This window comes from Tetrao urogallus (assembly GCF_951394365.1).
Source record: "Tetrao urogallus genome assembly, chromosome: 7".
Classification (NCBI taxonomy): domain Eukaryota; kingdom Metazoa; phylum Chordata; class Aves; order Galliformes; family Phasianidae; genus Tetrao; species Tetrao urogallus.
The window spans coordinates 28,468,701-28,490,218 of NC_136820.1; the positions used below are offsets into that span (position 1 = coordinate 28,468,701).

A 21,518-nucleotide genomic window follows, 5' to 3' on the forward strand; every position below is an offset into this window, starting at 1 on the left:
ACCTTTAGCCTTCCAGGCAGAAGAAATTGGCAGTCATTTATTTCAAATTCATTCTCTCCAGGAGCACTGAATAAGATTATGGGAAGTTTAATCTCTCAGCAAAGCAGAGATGAGATACTGACACTATTTCAAAGTGCCAAGCCTGCTCTCAGAAGAATGTCCAGATATACTTCACACCTTCTGCCCAAGGTGACTCCATTGGCCAATCTAAAAACAGATTATGTGTCAGGAATATTTGCTTCGATAGGTGTTCAATGGAGGAAGAAAATCAGGGCAGCTCTATAAAACTCCTTGACTCTCACACTGAAAACTACCCAGCAATTTACATCTACTCATGCCAGAAAAGCATCTGTTTTCAAAGCAGCTTTGTTCCTGTATTAAAATCAGAGCTACACAAACACACTCTGAAACCATCTACAGGCCAAAATGATTTCTGGAACATCTTTTCCTGCTGGAACATTACTGCTTGCTTTCTTTGAGAGTCTCAGATGTTTTGGTCCACTTCCAGCCATATGCTCCCTCCCCTATGAAGATGCACTTAGTGCTCTTGTTACTGGGATGTTTATTAAAGACTCTGCTGGAAAAAAATGCAACTGCTGGCAGTTCTCTGTATTGCTAAATGAATCCAACTCAGTGCTGCCCAATGCCCACATAAGATAACAGCTATTGAAGGAAACTCATACATGAAGGAAACTCAGGTTTGGTTAGAGGAGTTAGATGTATTAACAACTTCCACTCACACTTCTTACCGATTGGATTGTGTGTTCATCCTTCCTGAATCCAGCAGCATTTCTTGTTTGTTGTGCCTTCCCAGTTTCACTTGCTCTTAGATTATTTCATGAATCTCCTTCAGATGGAAGCCAAGCTTCATCAAACCCATGTAGCACCCTCTCTGTTGCTAGCATATGCTTTACATTTTCTCCTCAAAGACACCAACATATAATCATCTCTCTACCTATGAAATGGACACTTTGTTCCTTCATTTAATTATTTTCATTCTCTTCAAAAGTACTATATAATAAAAATTACCACCACCAGCAGCAATCATCTGCCCAAATAATCCCCAGAACATGTCTGTATTAAATAAATCACAGGCTATCTGAAAACACACATTTCAAGGCCAAGTGCTTGCCTTCCCAAAAATCACTCTAACAAACCTATTTGTGCTTCTTGTACCAGTATGACTGAGATGGATTGCTCTCTCTCTCTTCCTGGGACAGTTCTTTCTAAATGTCTTTGATTTTTCATTTCCTCTCACTTCTCCAGCCTTCTGACAATCTTTTTTTTATTTCTTTTAGTTTATCTTAACAGAAAGTAGTCATTCTCTCCTGCCAACATTTAGTGCTGTTACAAATAGAAAGAGACATTTTAAATTGCAACTTGAGAAACATGCTCTTCCCCCCTTTCCTGGATGTTCTCGTCTTTCTTATCCTCTGTGCAATCTACTAAGTGCTATCTGATGACCCACAGGAGAAACCAGTGCAGAACTACATCCCAGATGAGGGCTGCTAGCCATTTGTCTATATACCTAACATGGACAATTTATACTTTGGTAGAGTCTCTTTTCCATCACATGAAAAAGAGTTCATACTTGCTAGTATGAGGAGTATTTACCTGCCTAATGCAAGTACCTACTGTGAATCCACACCAGTTACCCAAATTCCCTTTATGAGAAGTTTTCAGCAATGTTTGTCAAATTTAGGCCATGATTTTCTTCAACGCACAACAGACACTGCACAAACCTACAACTAGAAGTTAACCCCATTTTGTATCTCCTGTAACTTCCAGTTGTTGAAGCTAATGATTCATTTCAGATTTTTTTTTTTCCCTTACATCACGGTATGTATGAAACAACTATGTTTTTTATGAAAAACACGGGACTCCTATCTCCTACCAACAGCAAGCACGGAACAAGTTACTTCTGTGCCTTGAACCTTGTCTTTCCCCTGCCACACATCCTGGTGACTGCAGCAGTTAGTCAGACATAATACGCTTGTCCTCCACTGTGGTCACTCTTGAGTGTTGTCATACATATGTCTACAGAAGCATGATAGTGCATCTTTCTGATGTCATCCAGACACTTCCTGTACAGTCTTGGTCTGTTGCCCTCTAAAGATAATGATCTTTGGCAGATACACATCCTTAGGATGTATCAAAGCAGCTGGAGCTTCCTCCTCACATCTGTGTCAACTGGCAGCCTTGTTCATACTTTTCTTCTTTGTATCCCACCCAGATTTCATTTCTGATGATTTCTATATCTCTGAACACCACTTTCAGCTGACTTTCAATTTCTCTCCTCAAAATCTGTTTACCCAAGGTAAAGCAACTCTGTGTATAGGTAGTGTGTCTAAAAACAACCTCATAAAGCTACAATAACTCACGTCTTTCTGGAATAAGTAATGCACCTGAAAACCAAGACAATTTCTGAATATTTGATCCACTTGTAACAGTACGTTGGTATTGAATTTAGAGAAGCAGTATCACGTATGTACTCTGACTCTTTCATGAAAAATCATGAGGACTTTATGCAGATGGCTGATAAGTAAGGTCATCTGGAAATTCAGGGAGATTCTGGCTGTGAGTTACTACATTCATTAATCACTTATTGATAAGGCAAAAAGCCAACAAGTGAATCAGCTCAGGTCAACCTCCTGTTCTCATTCCAAGCCAGCTTTGCATGAAAAGTGGTTTAGAAAGTCACAACCCACTAGCTTCGGTCCTATAGCAATTTGCTTACTCTGACTTACTCCATATTTAAATTCACTTATAAGAAGTTATCTTAAGATGTCCTCACCACTGTCTTTTGTAACACTGGAGACCTAGAATTTCGTTCTCAGTCTGAACCCAGAAATAAACATATGGATATTTGCTTCACTGCCATTGTGCTTTTTCTACACATTAAAAGCTGATAATGATACATTTCACAATAAAATACTGCAAATTGAATGAACAAAAATGCCACACATTTGAATGTTTTCTTACCACCATCATCATACCTGCAATGCCAGTTTAAAGATTTGAACTTCCTAAAAATCACCAGGTCTTTTTTTAAAAGAGAGAGAATTTGTTTAATTCAAAGAAAGTTTTGTTCTGGATTCTTTAGGAATGTGTAGGAACAAAAATTATTTGAAACCTTTGAAAGGTAATAACTGCTCAAAATTAAATTTCAATGGATAGAAAATTGAAAATACGTTATTTTGAGGACTGTTTCTCCAAGGGCTGCATCTCCAAGTCTTTTCTGAACAGAAAACCAAGATAAAAGTTCTGTGGATGTTGTTATTCAAAAAAACAAACAAAAAAAAAGATTGGCTCTATTTTTAATGATTTCTTTAAAGCATTAATTTTCTCCTTGGCAGTAACTTAATCTATCCATTCTCAGAAAATGTTATGAAATACTCCCCTGCTAATGCATCTGAAAAGCTTTTCTAGATTTATTTTGGTCAAAAAAGAATTTTCCACATAATTTGGTTTGGGAGTCCCAAGCTGAAGTCTGCAAAATATTCAATTTCCTTCTCATTTGTTCACTCTCTTCCTTTTCTGTGGGAGCACGAACTTTACTGTGGGAGTACAAACGCATTTCAGAGTTGTCTTTGTATGACAATGAAACACTTAATTTAAAAGAGCATTAATGGGTGTTGCCTCTTATCTGAAACACCTTTCCTTCTTGTAACATGCACAAACAAAAGCACCAATAAAATCAGCTCAGAAGGAAAAGATTTGCATGTCATTACCAGGCAGATTCATCGGCAGACATATGAGAGATTTATTTCGATGAGGATGCCCTTCACTTGTATTTGCCAGCAGACACATCCAGTCTGCTTGGCACCCAGATGTAGTCCACATTTTACCACCATTTATGACATATTCATCACCTTTTCTCACGGCTGTTGTCTTGATACCTATTCAAAGCAAAGGAAATGAAGAGTTAATCTTGTGAAAGAAGAATAAGCTGGTTTCTGTGTGACTGGCCAAGTGATTCTCTTGCTCTCAGACAACCAATATTCACTCCTGACTTCACTGCCATCTAGGCTGCAAAAGGCAGGCCCACGTGGATGAGTCTCCTTGAAGGTGTCCCAGGGAAAGCAGACCACTTCTCTCACCCTCTGTTAGTTGGAATTATCCCAGGGGATAAAAGCAGAAAGCTTTCCATAACTAAATTCAGTTACAGAAAACTCAGGCCAGAAATATTTTAGGCTGGGATGATCTATTACACGTCTGTCACTGTGTACATTAGTCACTGAGAAGGCCATTAATTTCAGAGTCCCAACTTAAACAAACATAAGCTCCAATATCTGTGTATGCCTAAGGATATATACACACACACGCACTTCCTGTGTGTTCTAGGTCAGAATGGCGTAATAAATTCAAAGTTAGCAGGTCTTTAAAAGGTGAAGTTGAAACGTTAAGACTGTCTGTACAACAAGGAGTTCTAAACACCTGCTACCCCATGATGTAGAAAACACATCATTTTCACTTATGAGCACTCACATCACTGCAAGCAGCCCCAAATGCAACAGCAAGAGTGAATCATTAGTTACTGGTTAAGCTCCAGCAGAATTTCCAAAGAGCTATCTTCCCTGAACTCGAATTTCTTCCACTGAAACCCCAACCAAAGAAGGCTCTGCAACAGATATCCAGCTGCAAGTTGCTGATTGTAAAAAAAAGAACCCAAGTACTTTTCTAATAGCACTTGTATTATGAGACTATAAAGTGCATAAGAGGCTATATAGTGAGGTAGGCAGTAAATGTGGAGTGTAAGAGTCAGGCAAAAAGCATAATGAGCAGCCACATTTAAGTCAGTTGGTGACTTTGATGCACACCCTCCCTGATCTGCACGTGAACCTTCTTCTGAACTTCTCGTGAACTCTTCATTTACAGGATCAAACTAATGACTACCTGGAGCTATAGTCTGCATGACTGAAAAGATTTGTTAATGTAAAAATAGGGGGAAAAAAAAGCAGCTGAAGATTGTGTAATGACGTAAGACAAGGAACTTGTGGATATAGCTGTGGATAAATAAACTAGCTGAAGTGTAACACTGAACAGCAAGAGATAGCACTACTGTGGATAAAAACAGCAGCAATCTATGCCAAATCTGTCCAAAGGACATATGGTAGATTCTGAATAATAACGAAGGCCAACAAAGTGAAGGAATCCACTGATCACAGTAATATGTGGACAGACATTCGACAATCATAAAAGGAGACTGAACAACATGTGAAGGATGCAAAAGAGCTGTGACGAGACATGGTACAAGTAGCGTAAAAAGGATGGGAAAATACACAGTGATTTACATCACACAACCCTTTGTTATGGAACAGCTACTAAGAAGATTAGATTGAAGTTGCCTGGAAGGTCTGCAAAGGAACACTGAGCACTGTAATGCTATCACAGATATAAACAGTATTTGCAAGACTAACTTTCCAAATACAGATTAAAAAAGAAATGCCTGACTAATAGGAACATACAAGTAGTCTCAAGTGTGACAGCCAACAGCTTGTCTCAAGTACTTGAAAAGTGACTGTTTAAAATCAACTTATGAAGAATGTAGATTTTCATTACAATATTATCAAGCCAATAAGTAGATTTAACACTTAATCTACAGCACAATTTGAAAACCTGCTTCACAATTTACTAGAGTTAAGAGGATCTGAGAGATATGGCTGTAAGATCCTTTGGCATTTTTCACTGTAATTATTCTCCCCAATAAAGCATGGCTACGGGAAAAGGCTACTTCAGTCACTAAGTTTTGGCATGTCTACATCACTGACCCTATGGTGTTTATATTTCAACAGCCTATAGAATGATAGAATCATCAAGGTTGGAAAAGACCTACCAGATTATCCAATCCAATTGCCCACCTACCACCAATAGCTCCCACTAAACCATGTCCCTCAGTACAACATTTAAACATGTGGAACAGCTTGTGCCAAATAAATAACCAGGGCAATTTATTTCACCGTTCAAATCACAGCAAGAGACTTAAGCTTTCTTTTCCAGGGTGCTCTTGACTCAAGTCAAGGCAAGGTTGTCTTCAACTCTGAAAGTCAATCTTATGATCACAGATAATCATTTATGTAACAAATTAAGAGCACATATGTAAAATTTTCGTCATCAGTACAGGAAAAAGTTTTGGTTTTTTTTTTTAAGTAAAAAAAAAAATCAGGACTAAAGTGGAAATGAGGGTAAGGAACTTGGCAATATGAAATAAATAAGGTTGCATTAATAAAGTGTGACATGCAGGGAGGATACTATGGAGCTTCTCTTTGGACATCAGTCTTTGATTGAAACTGATTGCATGTTTCCAGTGATGACCTTTAGAAGAAGAGCAGGAATACATCTGTGAAATGTATTGGTGAGACAAACCTGGGAGACATCACTAACAGATAACTCAGGTGTTACCCAAGAAAAAAAAAAAAAGGATGATTCTGAGTTTTCCAAAGTCAACATGGCAAGTAGGTGCAACTAATAAGAATTACTGCTGTTATCTTGCAATATTTCAGTGGAAAATTAGTAAAGATAATGATCACCACAGTTAACACAAATCACAAGCCGAAAAATTACTAGTGGTACTCATGACTAAGTGACCATTTAGTTACCCTTTAAGAACACCATAGGGTAGTTTCCAGATTTATTTCAAGGATAAAAATCTTTAGTGGCAGGTGAAAAAATATCACTTGTCATCCTGCAGTCTTTTTAACTGTGACACTGACAACCTGGTTTCATATGATAAGCCTGAGCATACTTCAAATATTTCTTTAATTTCATTAATCCAACTGTACCAATTTAAATCATAAGCAACACGCAACTGAAAAAGTATTTGTTTTTTGTTGTCTGGAAGACTACATCCAGAAATTACAACCATATTTGGAAAGTCTTGATAATCAGGTACTTTAACTACAGAAGCATTAGCTAAAAAAAGTGATGTGTTTCCTACAAGAGAGAAATATAAATTTCAAACTATTTTACAAAAAACAAGCCTATAAATTTATGGATTTTTCTTATAAACAATGTTAATTAGCGAGAAGGGAAAATGGCTCTGGATCATGCAAGGAGATTCATAGCCCCTTCATTTAACTTCCTCCATGTAATGCTGTAACACAATAGAAAACACAGCAATGACACCATAGTAGCAAAGTCATAGGTTGCAGCAAGTAAGAACATGCTCAAATATGACAGTCATAGACAGAGAAACAAAGAAATTTATTTACCCTCAGAAGGCCCCAAGTACACAAGGATCTCCAACAAGATAGCCCTGCCTCCACTGCCAACTCTTAAATGAGATCTGGGAAGGGGAGGATCCTGGCTGCACCCCTTTCTGTCACTCAGAAGCATTGCTTGCACCTGAGCCCCCCTGGCCCCTTCCCACCAATCACTGGTTCAAGCCCTGACTTAGCATTTCTTAGCATTTCTGCTACGCCCCATTAACTCCCTTTGGAAAAGGCACTTGTTGCACCTCTTTGCTGTAATACTTACTAATCAGTTATCTGTCTTGAAAAAACAGTGTGATCTGGAATGAGCAGATAGACATAGGTATTGGTTTTGCTGACCAAAAACTTCTGTTAAATTTGTTGATTTTTGTAGAAGTAGTAATCTCTATAATTTGTAAGAGCACAGTATGTTCAACTTAGCCATTCAAAATAGCAAGATGTATACAGTGGTTTCTTGTCATTCTCTTTTCCTTTAAGCACACATTCCACAATCAGGTGAGACATCTCCTACTATAAAATCTGCTGTAATTTAATTATCTACTGTCTCAGGCACTTCAGAATGGTAGGCTGACTTGTTGATGTTTTTAAACATATTCTTGTACTCAAACAAGAAAAACAGTTTCATGCAAAGTAACTAAATCACAAAGCTCATACATTTGATATGGCAAATTCTTCATTATTCCTAAATAAAATAATTACCCATTCAGAGACAGAAATGACTGGACGGGGTGAGGTAAGAATGAGGTAGAGGAACTTATTGCAAAAGTGTGATGCCATCAGTTTCAGAAGGGACTAGCTCTGCAATCTGTCCACATTCAGTGGGGAGGTCTGTATTAAGGAAGTGCAAGCCTTGTCCATTTGAACAGGGCAAAACTGTATCACATACTCCTGTAGGTTTGCACAACTAATGGTGACAGTACAACTGGAGTACACCAATCGGGAGCATGGACAGAACAGGCCAGACAGCAGAAGGACAAAAACACTAGAGAAATCCAGGGTCAGCCTAACAGCTGAATATTAACCTGTTCTGCTCAGCCTACCTCTATTTATTCACTGACAAACACATTCAATTTATTTGCTTTTGAATGAATCAGATGTTTGTGGGGATGCCAACACAAAAAGGACGTGGAGTTGTTGGAGCAGGTCCAGTGGAGGACCATAAAGATGAACAGAAGGCTGGAGCACCTCTCCTACGAGGACAAACTGAGAGTTAGGGTTCATCAGCCTAGAGAATAGAAGGCTTCAGGGGAACCTTGCAACAGCCTCCCAGTACCTGAAGGGGGACCATAGGAAAGCTGGGGAAGGACTTTTTATAAGGGCATGTAGCAACAGAAGAAGGGGAAATGGCTTTAAACTGGAAGAGGGTAGATTCAGACTAGATATGAGGAAGAAATTCTTTACTGTGAGGGTGGTGAGACACTGGATCAGCTTGCCCAGTAAGGTGGTGGATGCCCCCTCCCTAGAAGCATTCAGGGCCAGACTGGATGGGACTTTGAGCAACCTGGTCTAGAGGGAGGTGTCCCTGCCTATAGCAGGGGGTTGGAATTAGATGATCTTAAACGTCCCTTCCAACCCAAACCATTTTACAGTTCTTTGATTCTATGTATTACTGCTCCTAGAATATTACTTTTTACTTTTTTCACTATTCTAAACTTTCTTTTGTATTTCTTATAAATGCTGACAATAAGAGCAGGCATCAGTGAAGCCAGATTCCTTCCCCTGAAATACCAAGCGGTCTGAAATTGGTAGTTTGCTAGGTTAACTTACTTGCAACATCTGATCCAGCTCCAGGTTCACTGATTCCCAAACATGCCACAAGATCTCCAGATATAGTTGGTGTGAGGAACTGTTTTTTCAACTCATCAGAACCAAATCTGCAACATAATAAAAAGTCAGGATATTAAAAGCTTTTCAAGGTAAACTTTATTTACAAGCTACTCACAAATTTTCTTTTACTCAGTGATCAATTTTTCTGTGACTAGGTAAAATCTATCCTGAAGTAAAAAAGAGAAGGGACTTTGTGCAAAGCTATGAATCAATCTTCACTGGAAGTGCAGCCACAACCATTTTAAACAAGGCTTATACAAACATCTTACTTCAAAGGAAATTTGTGGTTCTAATGCTCCAAATCTTATCTTTATGATTGCTGCATTGGGAGCTATCAAACATAAAGAAATGTTGGCTCCTCTCTCTGCATACCTTCTGGTTTCTGTACCATCTCTTTGCTAGGTTTTAGTAGTGACTAAAAAGTTATGCTTCTTGTCAAAACAGTGACCAAGACAGCAGCTAAATCTGCCAGCTGATGAAAAAGAAACAATATGTGCATGTGATAAAACCTTTCCCCTCAGGAACCTAATCTTAGCTTCCTAGGAACCTAATCTCACAAAATACCTAAACTCAGTGCTCTGGGCTACCAGCTGCCTGCCCTGTACACCCACACGAGGAGGACCAAACCTCTTTTTGTGACACCATGAGCTTTAGTAGAGCAGGGTTGCTACTTCTTCAACAAGATGGTAGAAGAACCAAAGGCACACCTGGGCACAGAAGGGAGCTGCTGAGTCCCAGTCCCTGAGAGAAATGAAGAAGCACTCTTGGACAGGAAGGAGGAAAAACAAGGATGAACAGTCTGCAGAAAGACAGTTGTGTTGCATCCAGTAGTGAAGCAATGTCTGTCTCTCCTTTGTCCTTTCCCCTTCAAAAGGCAGAAAGGCTGCTGAGGGTCAGCCAGCTCTCCCCAGAAATGTCCCTCTTCCCCTGTAGGATGTCGGCAAAGGAGCTTGAGGGCTCTTGTGTAACAGTGCCTTTTTTATTAAGGCTCCAAGAAACAGTGACTCCTTCTTCACTGAAAGAGATTTTTTTTTTTTCCTAAATTTAGCTGCTTTTACCCATTCAAAATGTGGTTTCATGGTTGATTTTTTTCTTAACCAACTTTCAAGTTTGGCCTTGGAGCCTGAATGGTTAGCTCACACTCTTGTTCTTAAACCTCTCCTGTCCCAAAAACAGAAGTCCTTGGATTGTGAGACCTCTCCTCTGTGAGCAGAAATCCGTAACAGCCAGGAAATTGATGTTTTACAATTAGTGATAATGTGCCCTCCTAGCTAAGAGGCTTCTCAGGTCAGTGTTTCAACTGATCTTTGGCTTGCCAGCTGCCTAAGCAAGCTGCAGCTAGCTGGGCTCTTCTACAATACTGGCACCATACTTCCAAGGCTGACCCTTTCTCTCTGCTTTCTGCCACAAAGCAGTCAGAGACCACAAGAAGCCAGAGACCAGAGTGGGAGCTGGCAGACACTCTCCCTTTGTGCACGCAAGGAGCTCAGCTCCTAGTGCTGTCCTGGCCCATAACAATCACAGCTGCAGTCCCAAATAAATACAAGAAGTAAGCTTGCAGTGTTCAATCCCCTGGTCTGTTATGCAGTGTAGTTGTTTTTTCCATAGAACATGATTGTGTGTGGCCAACTGTGAGCACTCTTTAAACAAAACAAAAACCAAACCAAAAACAACATAAAAATTTAGATTATAAGACGAACTGGCAGCACTGCCTATTAGGGTGTTCTGGCAATGCTTACTGATGCTTAAAACTTTGCCAACCTTTAGTTATTTGAATAGAGGATTTCCATGGCAAGAACTTTCCTCAGAAAGAAAATGTTTGGGATTTGACAGCTTTGTTTGCTTGTTTTAAATTCCAGAAAAAAGTTCAGCTCTTCCCAAAAATGAGGCTGGAGAAGAAGTTATTTTGTAATTAAAAAAGTAGTCTGCCAATGTTACCTTCAGAAGATCATGCTCTGCAGGAAGGATGTGCAGCCCAGCAAATGGCCAGCTATTGTGATAGAAGTATATTGCTTCTGTTAAATTCTACCCACCTTAAATACATCCTGGAAAGGTATCAGGTTTGCATAAATGCAGTGTTCGCTTTCCAGTTTAACAGCTCCAGCATGAGAAAACTATGCAACGAGACTTGCTCTGACTCAAGACAGACCAGATTATGTCTGCTTTCTGGGCTGAGATCATACCCTCAAGCATAGGGTCCCACATCATTAACTATGAAGCGTTAACATCCATCTCAAAGTCATTTTTATGCAGGTGTGTACCTATAGATACACACACAGAGTCCATGGGCAATTAACTAGAGCTCGTTACTGACGTTGGGTAATCCAGAAGTTCCACATGTGAAATTCTAATACATTAAGAACTACATGAAAATAGTCCACACTTTGTGAGTAATATTAGTTGAATGTCATGAATATAGACACAAAAATGACAGTGATAAACAACCTTATAAATGGTGGGTAAAAGGTGAAAGAATTATGATGAAATACAGATGTTAGAATGTATTCTTGATCCACCCAGTTTTGTTTACGTGCTCTGCAAATTAGAAAATGGAAGCCAGTTTTGTTAATCTCAAATATATAAAAAATACTGTTTCTGACAGGTTTGATTGCTATATTGAATGAAAATATATCTATTGCACATCACTGTTCTGACTTAATTGGGTCGATAATCACTTTGTTAGAGCTGCAGATCTCATTCACTTTTGTTTCTTATTCTTCCTAGAAAAAAATGCTAAGCTGAATTGAATTAATTAATTAAGCATAGGAGGTTTTGAGTAGAACTGACATTGTTTGATTCATGATTAAGTGCAAACTGAAATTTTGAATATGAACAACTTGCAGGCAGCTCTAGCACAGCTCTCAGCATTTGATCAACTGAAGCTTTCTTGCTGGAGCTTAAACATTTGAGAAATATAGCCTACTCCAAATTCTCACATGGGCCTCTGGACCTCTTGAAAGGGAATATAATACTCCCCCTGAATGCAAGAGATTTTCTAACCAGTCATTTCAAGAACAGTTGTGAGAGACAACATTGATCCTGATGCACATTCACATATTCAACAGGGCTGAAGGTAGGCATTAATGGGGCAGCAACTTCAAAAGAATTATTCAACATCAAAGCAAAATAAAGCAAAAAAAGCTTTCAGGTGATGTATGCATTATTCTATATTATGTCAAAGATGACACAGGAATTCACTCGTGGACTTTCCAGGAATAGAAAGATTTCCTTCACCCAAAGAAGGTCACTCTGACCTATGATCACTTAATAGCAACAGGTGAATTTCATCCAGTTCCCTCTCTATTCTGTTCCCATACTCAAACTATTAAGAATACATTTGCCACATGCCATGCTTTTGCATGATTTCTGTGTATCCTGCACAGGCATCCTACCATCTAAGTCTAGTCCCAGCTCAGCAGTATTCCTTGGGTGCTCAATGTACATGGAAAGAAGCAAGAGAAGATAAAAGGCAATAAATTTTCCTTACAGGCAGGGAAAGAAATGCATGGGGAACAGCATCAAGCTCCCTCAAGTAGTGGGAAAGCCTCCTTAGGATCAGCAATTTGGCTTTCAAAGGCTTTAAAAGAATCCATACTGCAATCAGCTTTCTTTCTGTAAGTCCTTATTTCAGTTGAGATAAGAAGACATGCAAGTTTAAAAACACCCACGTTTAGAAAATTTATTTACTTATCGTAAAAGACAGCAAAAGGAAAAAAAATAAGAAAAATATACCCTGGCTCCCAGTTTTTATCAAGCCTTTAAGCTTGAATTATTTGAAGACCATATGAAATAAATTGCTCAGCTTGAGCTGCAAAGACATTCTGAAAAGAAAACAGATGGGAAACCCAGGAGCCCCTTCTGACTATTCCAAGGGTTCTGGTAAAGAATGACTACGTGAATCTTCTATTTATTTAGGAATGCACTGAACTACTTATTTAGTTTTGCACTGAAGTGCAGACATTGTGAAAGAGGAGTCAAATTAAAGATTACCTTCTTCAGAGAATGCAGTTTTTAGCATCACTGGTGTCCTGCTGCTCCCCCCAACCAGATAGGCTGCAGAATGGCCAGCTGTCACCATAGCCTGTAGCACTCTCAGAGATAAGGACAGCAGTGTGACTGCTTCCAGAGAGGATAGTTAGGAAGCAGCTGCTTGGCTTCACACTGCCCCAGAGTACCCATATCACTGTGGTAGTGGAAGCTCTTCCACCATGTCTGCACCCAGATGTGGACAACCTCTAACTTTCCACAGGAGTTACCAGCACAGGCTGCTCTACCCAGTGTGGGCACACTGCTTCTGGTCTTTGCCAGCTCCAGGCTTGGGAGGAATTGGCTTACAGCTCCTGCACCCAGAAGGGCACAAAGGAGACTTGGAAAAATAGGACAATGATCACTGGTGGTAGAAATATTTTAGATCTCAGAAGTCAGGCTTCTCAGATAACTTTTCTGTTTCTCCTCACTTACTCTGCAGCAGTCTCTGTGATGGCTCAGGACAAGCCCAGCATGCAAACAAATTCAGTGCCAAATTACATGGACTACACAGGGTTGCTGAAGGAGCACAAAACCGAGTTTCTCCTATGCTGAGCTTGTGGGCAAGCCACCCAGCTGTCAGATCACCTCTTCCCATTTTCACCATTTCTCCAGATGATTCAGCAGATAATCCAGCATTCCAGAACCGCTATTCTTACTGTCAGCTGTAACTTATTTCCCTTACAGCAAACAGGAACAGAGACAGTAACATCTTCGTGCTTTTGACACTAATTCTCAGCCACTGTTCAGCACAGAGAAAGAATCTGCAATGCGTAAGTCAATGAAATAGAAAAGCAGCCTTCCCACTGAAAAATCCTCACTATTCTTACTGTCTTCCTATGAAGTTTAGTGTCTGTTGATGAGATAAAAGAGCTTTATGCTGATGTGGTTATGGATGTGTCACATTATAGGTTTTTTTACAAGCCCAGGAAACAGCATTTCATTCACTGCTTCAGCTGAAAGCTGCTTCCTCCGCTCTGCTTGTAAGCATGAAAGCAAGAGAGGCACTTTATCCAGAATGAATTTGAAAGATCTGACAGAGAGTTATGTTCAGAACCAGACACATCACAGGCCAGGTCACTGTTGACAGAACATTATGTATTTTGTTCTCAAATTCAGAAGTGCTACTGTTTCACTTAGAGGAATCTGAAAATAACAGAGCAGTCAGTCTGGGCTTCTTTCAGTAAAGCACAATTATTTTCTTCAGTAATTGTCTGCACAATAGAAGTGCACATAATTCAAAATCTGCAGGGTTGCTTCCAAGTACGATCATGCATATAGTCTTCTGAAGGTTGTCAGGAAAAAAAAAAAAACAAAGAAGTGAAAGGTGGAAAGAGCATGAACAGGCAAGCAGATATGAGTAACATTTTCAAAACCTGCTTAATGAAACCCAAATTTGGGAAAGTCAACAAATGGCTTTCAGTCTTCTTTTAAATTATTTTTCAGGGTATGACGTTTGATTTCTGTATTAGCTTACTTTGTGCATCATCGATGCATAACAAAACTTAGCTAAAAAATTCAAATTCAAAAATTCCAAATTCACTTTCTGCAAACATCCTCTTTAGGATCTGACACAAATGTATGTAGTTTCATTGCTGTACCAGAACAGAGCAACATAAAGCCAAAAAAACTGCAGTGGCAGAAAATTCTATCTTCTTTTACCCACAGATTTTCCTAAAACTTCGAGAATAAAAGGCTATCAAGGAGGCAAGATCTTTTAAAATATCAGTGGTTTAGTGTTGTATTTTTTTTCCTCCACTGGACTATAAATAAGTCTGTTGCAACAGACATAATGACCTCCACACTTTCAGCAAGATTTTGGTGCATTACACAAAGGAGAACACAATTTCTAAAAAGATATTCTATGGTTAAGATCTCCAAAGTCACACATAGCTAGTAGAAGAATAGACGGATGGATGGATGGATGGGTGGATGACTGGGAAGAGAGTCCAAATTCCAGTTGGATTTAGAAATATTTTCTCTAATCGAATGAACAAACAAAACTAACCAACAGTGAAAAGCTTTTCTGTGCAAGTACTCTCTTGTATATCTGTTTAGTAATGAAAAAAATCTGGCTTCATCATCATTATTTGAAGTTAATTCCCACCACCACCACCACCTTCCAGAGCTTCTGGGATAACTCATATCCCAGGGGCAAACTGCTGGAGCATTTTGTCATGTGTCACTTCCCTCTAGTTTTGCAGACTGTTGTTTTGAGGCAGAATGTCTGTGAAAGTCAAGATGGAGAAGTAGGCAACTGCTTCTTACTGAGGGAAGGAAAAAAAAGACTGTAGGAGCTTGAGTGAAATAAAGTGATAAAAGATGAACACTGACATGAGCTCATGAAAAAAAGTGTGATGAGTAATTGACTTGAATGGGAGTGTTCAGGCAGCATAATATGTGCTAACATTTTAGCAGGATTTACACCAATCCTGATAATTATTTCCAAAAAGTCAGAGCTGGCAAGGAACACCTTGAAATACTGGAAAAAAGCAAATAAATGTTAAAACACAATTAGACTCATTCTAATAATTACTACTAAATGTGACCTTAGTATGACTGCACTGGGATATCTAGGTAAGAAAAGAAAGTGTTAACATGGATTCTGGAATCATGACTGATTCTAGCACCATGTGTTTGGAAACAGATAACTTAATTAAACAAGGCCTACCTTTATTATATAATACTGTAATATTAAAAATGTGCGTTCTCTCCCCCAAATTAACCTGTGTGAAAGACAGGTAGAAAGGATGTCCATTTCTGAAGCCTTACTAATGAGCAACTACAACATAATTTGGGCAGTAATGTTTCCTCCTACTCTAAAACATGTGGTCGGATGTTTTTTTAAGCTTAAACACACAACAGTTTGAGCTTTAGGTTAAACTAAACATTTTGAAAATTACCTTGTTAGCGCAGGAGTGGCCATACCAGCTTGCACCCCAATAGCCATAGGGATACCTCCACACCGGATACTTCCTAGCTCCTCTGCCACTGCAATGCTATAGGAGAAGTCCAAGCCCATTCCACCATATTCTGGGGGGAAAAAAAAATTAAATCTATCACACTGATGTTATATATTCCATGGAAAAAAAAAAACATCTGTCACAGTGATGTTCCATATAGGCATAAATGACAAGAAAAAAAATACTGCTACTGCAAAAACTTGCCAACTGCAATTTACTGCTTTGTAAGTATTTGATTTTATCAGACTTCCTTTCAGAAAAGTGATGTCACAGCTTTCTTTATAAACCCTGAACTTAAAATTCTGTATCAGGTCACCTCTGGATATGTTACATATAATCATTACTTTTACTGGAAAGGGCAGAAAACAGTAATTGCTGCTGAAAATGACATCAATAGGAAAAATCACTTTTTCTAATGAAGAAATTTCCACAAAGATGTGCTTATATTATATTTGCTCTCATCCCCCATTGCACTCCAGTGGAACCATCTTTCTCCCACTGAGCAACCAAGTTAGCAGAAAGCAAGACAATGTGCAGAGGTTGTCCACATGTGAAGTTGCCTCTGTAGCTCAAAACTCAATGTTAAACAGAAGCACAACACCAAACCGGCATACTTCATATCCTGGCACCTGGTCATTGCTGTCATTAAAGCATTTTTCATTAATACAAGGTTGATGGCCCAAGGCCCAGGGTGTTCTTCCTCCCTGCATTCCATTCTGCAAATTCAATTAAAGAGGATATTATTCTTCATCTCCTTCCCCGGCCCAGCACTGATAAGCCCCCACACAGAGCAACAGAACAGTTCTATGCTTCTATGACGGACGAAGTAATTTCTATCTGCACTAAATAGCTTTTATTCCAGAGGAAATACTGAGTGAAAGAGCTGACTGTTGGACGTCATTAGTTGACTGAGTAGTTCTGGTTGCATAGTTTTCCTCCTTTTTAATCTTTTTTACTCATTTGAAGGCCAGATAAGAAAACGTCAAATAAACAGATATACAATTTCCCTCCCCAGTACTATCTGAACTCACTTCTCTTCTGATCTTAGACATTTTCAAAAAACATTAATTAAAATCAAAAACATCACAGTGAACACAAACAGTACTTTGTATGCTATCATCTATTTCCTAAACTCACAGAGAGTGCCTTTGTGTATCCTTTTCTACAGAGAGAAGGAAAATGGTAAATGGAAAAGACTAAATGTGAAGTTTAATTTTCAGTCTGAATAGTCTGGATTATCAGCATTACATAATAGTTAGTTACCTTTCAAAATTTTTATCTGAAAATAAAGCAAGTTTCTTAAAAACATAGGCAAAATTTAAATTCCTACTAGGAGCTTCTGCAGTACAGTGAGAAGACAGTAACATGGGAACACCTTGAGCATGGTAGATAATCCAATACAATTCCTTCTTATAACTACAGGAGAACTTTTAACTATTTAGTACTCAGCATGGGGAAGCGAGGGGTTGGCTGGAAAACTTCCTGTTACAGAAGTACTTTCTTGATAAGGAAACATTCAGCAAACAGGAAAAGCATAGGAGTTGCAGTTGTGTTTGGCACTACACAAACACTTTCCACTTGATTTTGTTTTGTTTTTAATTTTCTAAAATAGTTCATTACTTTATTGCCAAACCACAGTTGTTACTGATTTTGTCTTTTGTTTCACCTAGAAAGCATTTATATTCCTTTCTGCAACGTGCTTTCAGAAATCAAACCCTTTGTTCCATGATTAACACAGAGCAAGTTCACTAAAGGGATGTTACATACACAGCAAACCCCAAAAAGAACTGTTTTATGCAAACGTGCACCTTACACACATCCCTTCTTTGTACATTAACTCACAATATATTACCACATAGCAGACTTACAATGTCCTCATTTAAGAGTAGGTATTAAATAGCACATTTCAAAAATAAAATGCTGCAAAAGAACAGTTCTCAAAGTGGTGATATTCAATGAATTTCCCTCTTGACAGAAGAAACAGCACAAAGACTTAGAAGCTGAGAATCTGAGGGGGAAGCCCTAATAAAGAATCACAGAATGGCTTGGGTTGGAAGGGACCAAAATGATCATCCAGTTGCAAACCACAAACCATGGGCAGGGCTGCCACCCACTAGATGATGATGCTCCAAAGACTTTTATTGTTGAGATGGATAACATAGGAGACAACCAGAGAAGAAGACAGGCACATAGGTAACACCTATGTTGTTGAAGGTAACACCTAAGTGTATCAATTCTGCTCCAGAAGGCAAGGACAAAAGCAACTCATGGAGAAATGTACATGCTTGATTATAGGGAGCAGTTCTTTTGAAGGTGTCTTGGGAGGAAGGTAGACATCCTCACCACCCAAGGTGCACCACCACACATCCACACCGCACTCACCGTCGCTGAGGTGGGCCATGGCAGCCCAAAGCTTCCTTCAGAACAAGCACTCACCTCACACCAAACAGAACAGCTAGATCTTCTCATTTCCACCTCCTGAAGAGATAATAGTGAACGTTGTGCAAAGTAAATGCTTAATTCTGAAAACAGAATTTTTTCTGTTGGTGGGCAGGAGGGTTATATTCATCAGTTCCATACGCAAAATGATACTTTCTACAGTTATCTATCCAGTGCTGCAATGCTACTAGGTTGATATAATTTTCGTTCAGAAAAGCAAATGTTGTGCCCAATATCATTTTTGGTGAAAAATCCATGATTAAAGCAATCAAACCAATTCCAGCTTTGATTGGTTTTACTATATGTAAATATGACCACGTCAAACATTTCTAGGGTAAATATTTCATTTAAATTGAGCTGATTGATGTTGAGAGAACTGTTTGGCTATATTTCCATTTTTAATTTGCAAGAAATATTGAAATACCGAAGTGAAGCAAAATCAGGCAGAAAGTCTAATGCACCAACATATATATAATTCAAAACAGGTAGAAAAATGCAACTCTGCTATATTCAAATTGTTGCTATTTTGCTGACAATAGCACAACTTCCAGCTGTTAAACAGATTCATACGCTATCTTGTCCATTGTTCGACTTCAGGTACTTACACAAGGAAATCGAATTATAAAACTCAAACTAAGCACACGTGAACATGCACATAAACAGAAGTTCTACACTGCAGTCCATGGGAGGGACCTGCGCTGGAACTGAGGAGACATGTAGGAGGGTAGGAGTGGTAGACGGGTTGCTATGGACTGACTGCAGCCCCCACATCCACTGCCCCTGTGCTATTTAGAGCTGGGGGAGGAGATACAGGAGCTGGCAAAGGAGTGAAGTTTGAACTTTGGAAAAGAATGTGATGTTTTGTCTGTTTTGTCTACTTTTTTTTTTTCCCTTCGCTATACAAATCTATTTTAATTGTCAATTAATTAAACTTATTTTTCCTAATCCAAATCTGCTTCAACAATGATGGTAACTGGTGAGCAATCTCTCTGCCTTTATGTCAACAATGTGCTACACTGGTAAATACAGTAGACATTTTTCTCATCATGTGAAAATAGGAAAATCTATATAAAAAAAAGTGGAACAGCAGCGAAATGCACCACATGGGTGTGGGCCTTGCTAGAGGCATGGACATGTTTAAAGAGGGTCTATGACACTGCTTTAGAATGCCTGAGCAATGTATTTTAAACCAGTGGCTCATAGCAGTTGCACCAGTTACCCTCTGAGGACCAAAGACTCCCTCACAAACCTGTAAGCCAGCCTTATTTTCTAAATGGTCATGAACATGTAATACAACTAACTAGCAGTGTACCGTCTGCATGTATCTTCAAACTCAAGATAGCAGAGCTCTCTAGAAATCACAACGAAAACCTAAACTGTATGTAAACATCATTACAGGGAAGGGAAGGCTAAGCTGCATAATACTGACAGCATAAAAGAAAGAAGCACAGGGAATAGTAACTGTGTGAAAAGATGCAGCAGACACAAAAGACAAATGAAAATCCAAGATTGCGTGCTGCCCTAAGCACCAACTGATGCATCAGCTCCAACTCAGAGTAACTTGATGCAATCACTGCTCAAAGACCCCTCAGTCTTTTTTGCCTACTTTTAAGATGATTATTTTTCCCCTTCAGAACCAACCTAACATCAACTTCACAAACACCTACTTAAACTCTCCTGCAGTTTCTTTTTTTTTTTTTTTTTCTTCTTTGAGGTTAAAAAGCACAGATCCCAGTTATTATATCTTTAAATACGTCAGTCCAACTGAATACCACAGCATGAAGAAAATAGGAAACAGTCACATGGAAAAATGAAATCAGGAGGTGTATTGGCTGAATATCACATCTCCTGAGCTTTGATGGCAAAGTCATGCAACTTCTCATGTGATTTCTATTTGAGCGAGCTCATAAACAAGGCATAGCCTTGGTTTCAAGAATATCAACTCTGCAGCCTCCCTGCTGCTTGCAGCCAGTCCACCAGCATGAGCTGCCAGAGCCCTTGCACACACTGAGCACACACATTACTTCAATCTGCTGCATTTGCACCCAGCTTAAGTTCATAGAATCATAGAATATCCCAAGTTGGAAAGAATCCAAAAGGATCATCCAGTCCAACTCTTGGCTCCACACAAGACCATCCAAAAATCAGATCAAACATCAGGTTAAGTTTGCAGATCGATAAGTTATGGATTTGAGTTTTATTCCCTTTGCTCTTCTCCAGTTTGAAGGTTGCCTCCCTCCTGTCAAGCAGGCACATGTTACACCAGCATTCTTCAGCAGGGCACGTGCCTACCCTGTCCTCCTCACAGCACCATGAATTCTCCCAGGTCCTAAGGTTTGCCTTCGGGTAATCTGTTACCCCACATACAATGTGCTTGCCCTTCCAAGAGAGCAACTGCACAGGTCTCAGCCACCTTCTTTCAAATGTCTACATTCATCCTGAACTGAACATTAATTGATTAATATTAACATTACAAATAATCTCACTCAACAAGAGTAGTGCAGGTACAGCATCTTTATGCACCGCTGGTATGCTACACAGGACTCTTCCTCTCACAAGAAGAAGTATAACACTATCGCATTACTGTGCATTGGAGCACATCTTCCTCCACGAGGATCTGAAGAAGTGTGAAAACATAAATAGATATTTTAAGGAACCTGCAATAAAGTACAGTGAAGTACAGACACACAATATGCTATAAGTGAAAAGGTCAAAGCAAACAGGAATCGATTAAACAGCAGATAGCAGACAGAGCCCAAAGAACTCCAGTTACAAGCACATATATTTGTGAGGACTTTTTGGGTGCTTTCTGAAATGGTGTCAAGATCTGAAAGCAGAATAAATTGCATGCAGTTTTGTTGCATACCCTCTGACCAAAAAGTAGGCTAATTATTTCCATTTCTGCAAGGCTGCAGGACACACAGGCAGTATTCAAATCATCCAGAGCTCATTCTGGCTCTGTGTTCTACATAAATAATTGAACTGAGAAGCAATATTATGTGAGCCAGGGATTAAACATTTATTAAATTTACTACATATTAACATTTCTATG

General features: G+C 39.1%; 1 protein-coding gene across 1 annotated transcript in view; it reads right to left on the minus strand.

Annotated features, from left to right (window-relative positions):
* Window positions 1–21,518, minus strand: part of LOC306948934 (putative acyl-CoA dehydrogenase 6) — a gene marked incomplete at both ends in the record, with an annotated part of 78,807 nt that overhangs the window by 17,047 nt on the left and 40,242 nt on the right. Inside the window, 3 exons of the mRNA XM_079538673.1 lie at window positions 3,732–3,899; window positions 8,979–9,085; window positions 15,968–16,097. Coding sequence (XP_079394799.1) covers window positions 3,732–3,899; window positions 8,979–9,085; window positions 15,968–16,097 — 405 coding nt within the window. The remainder of the gene's footprint in view (window positions 1–3,731; window positions 3,900–8,978; window positions 9,086–15,967; window positions 16,098–21,518) is intronic.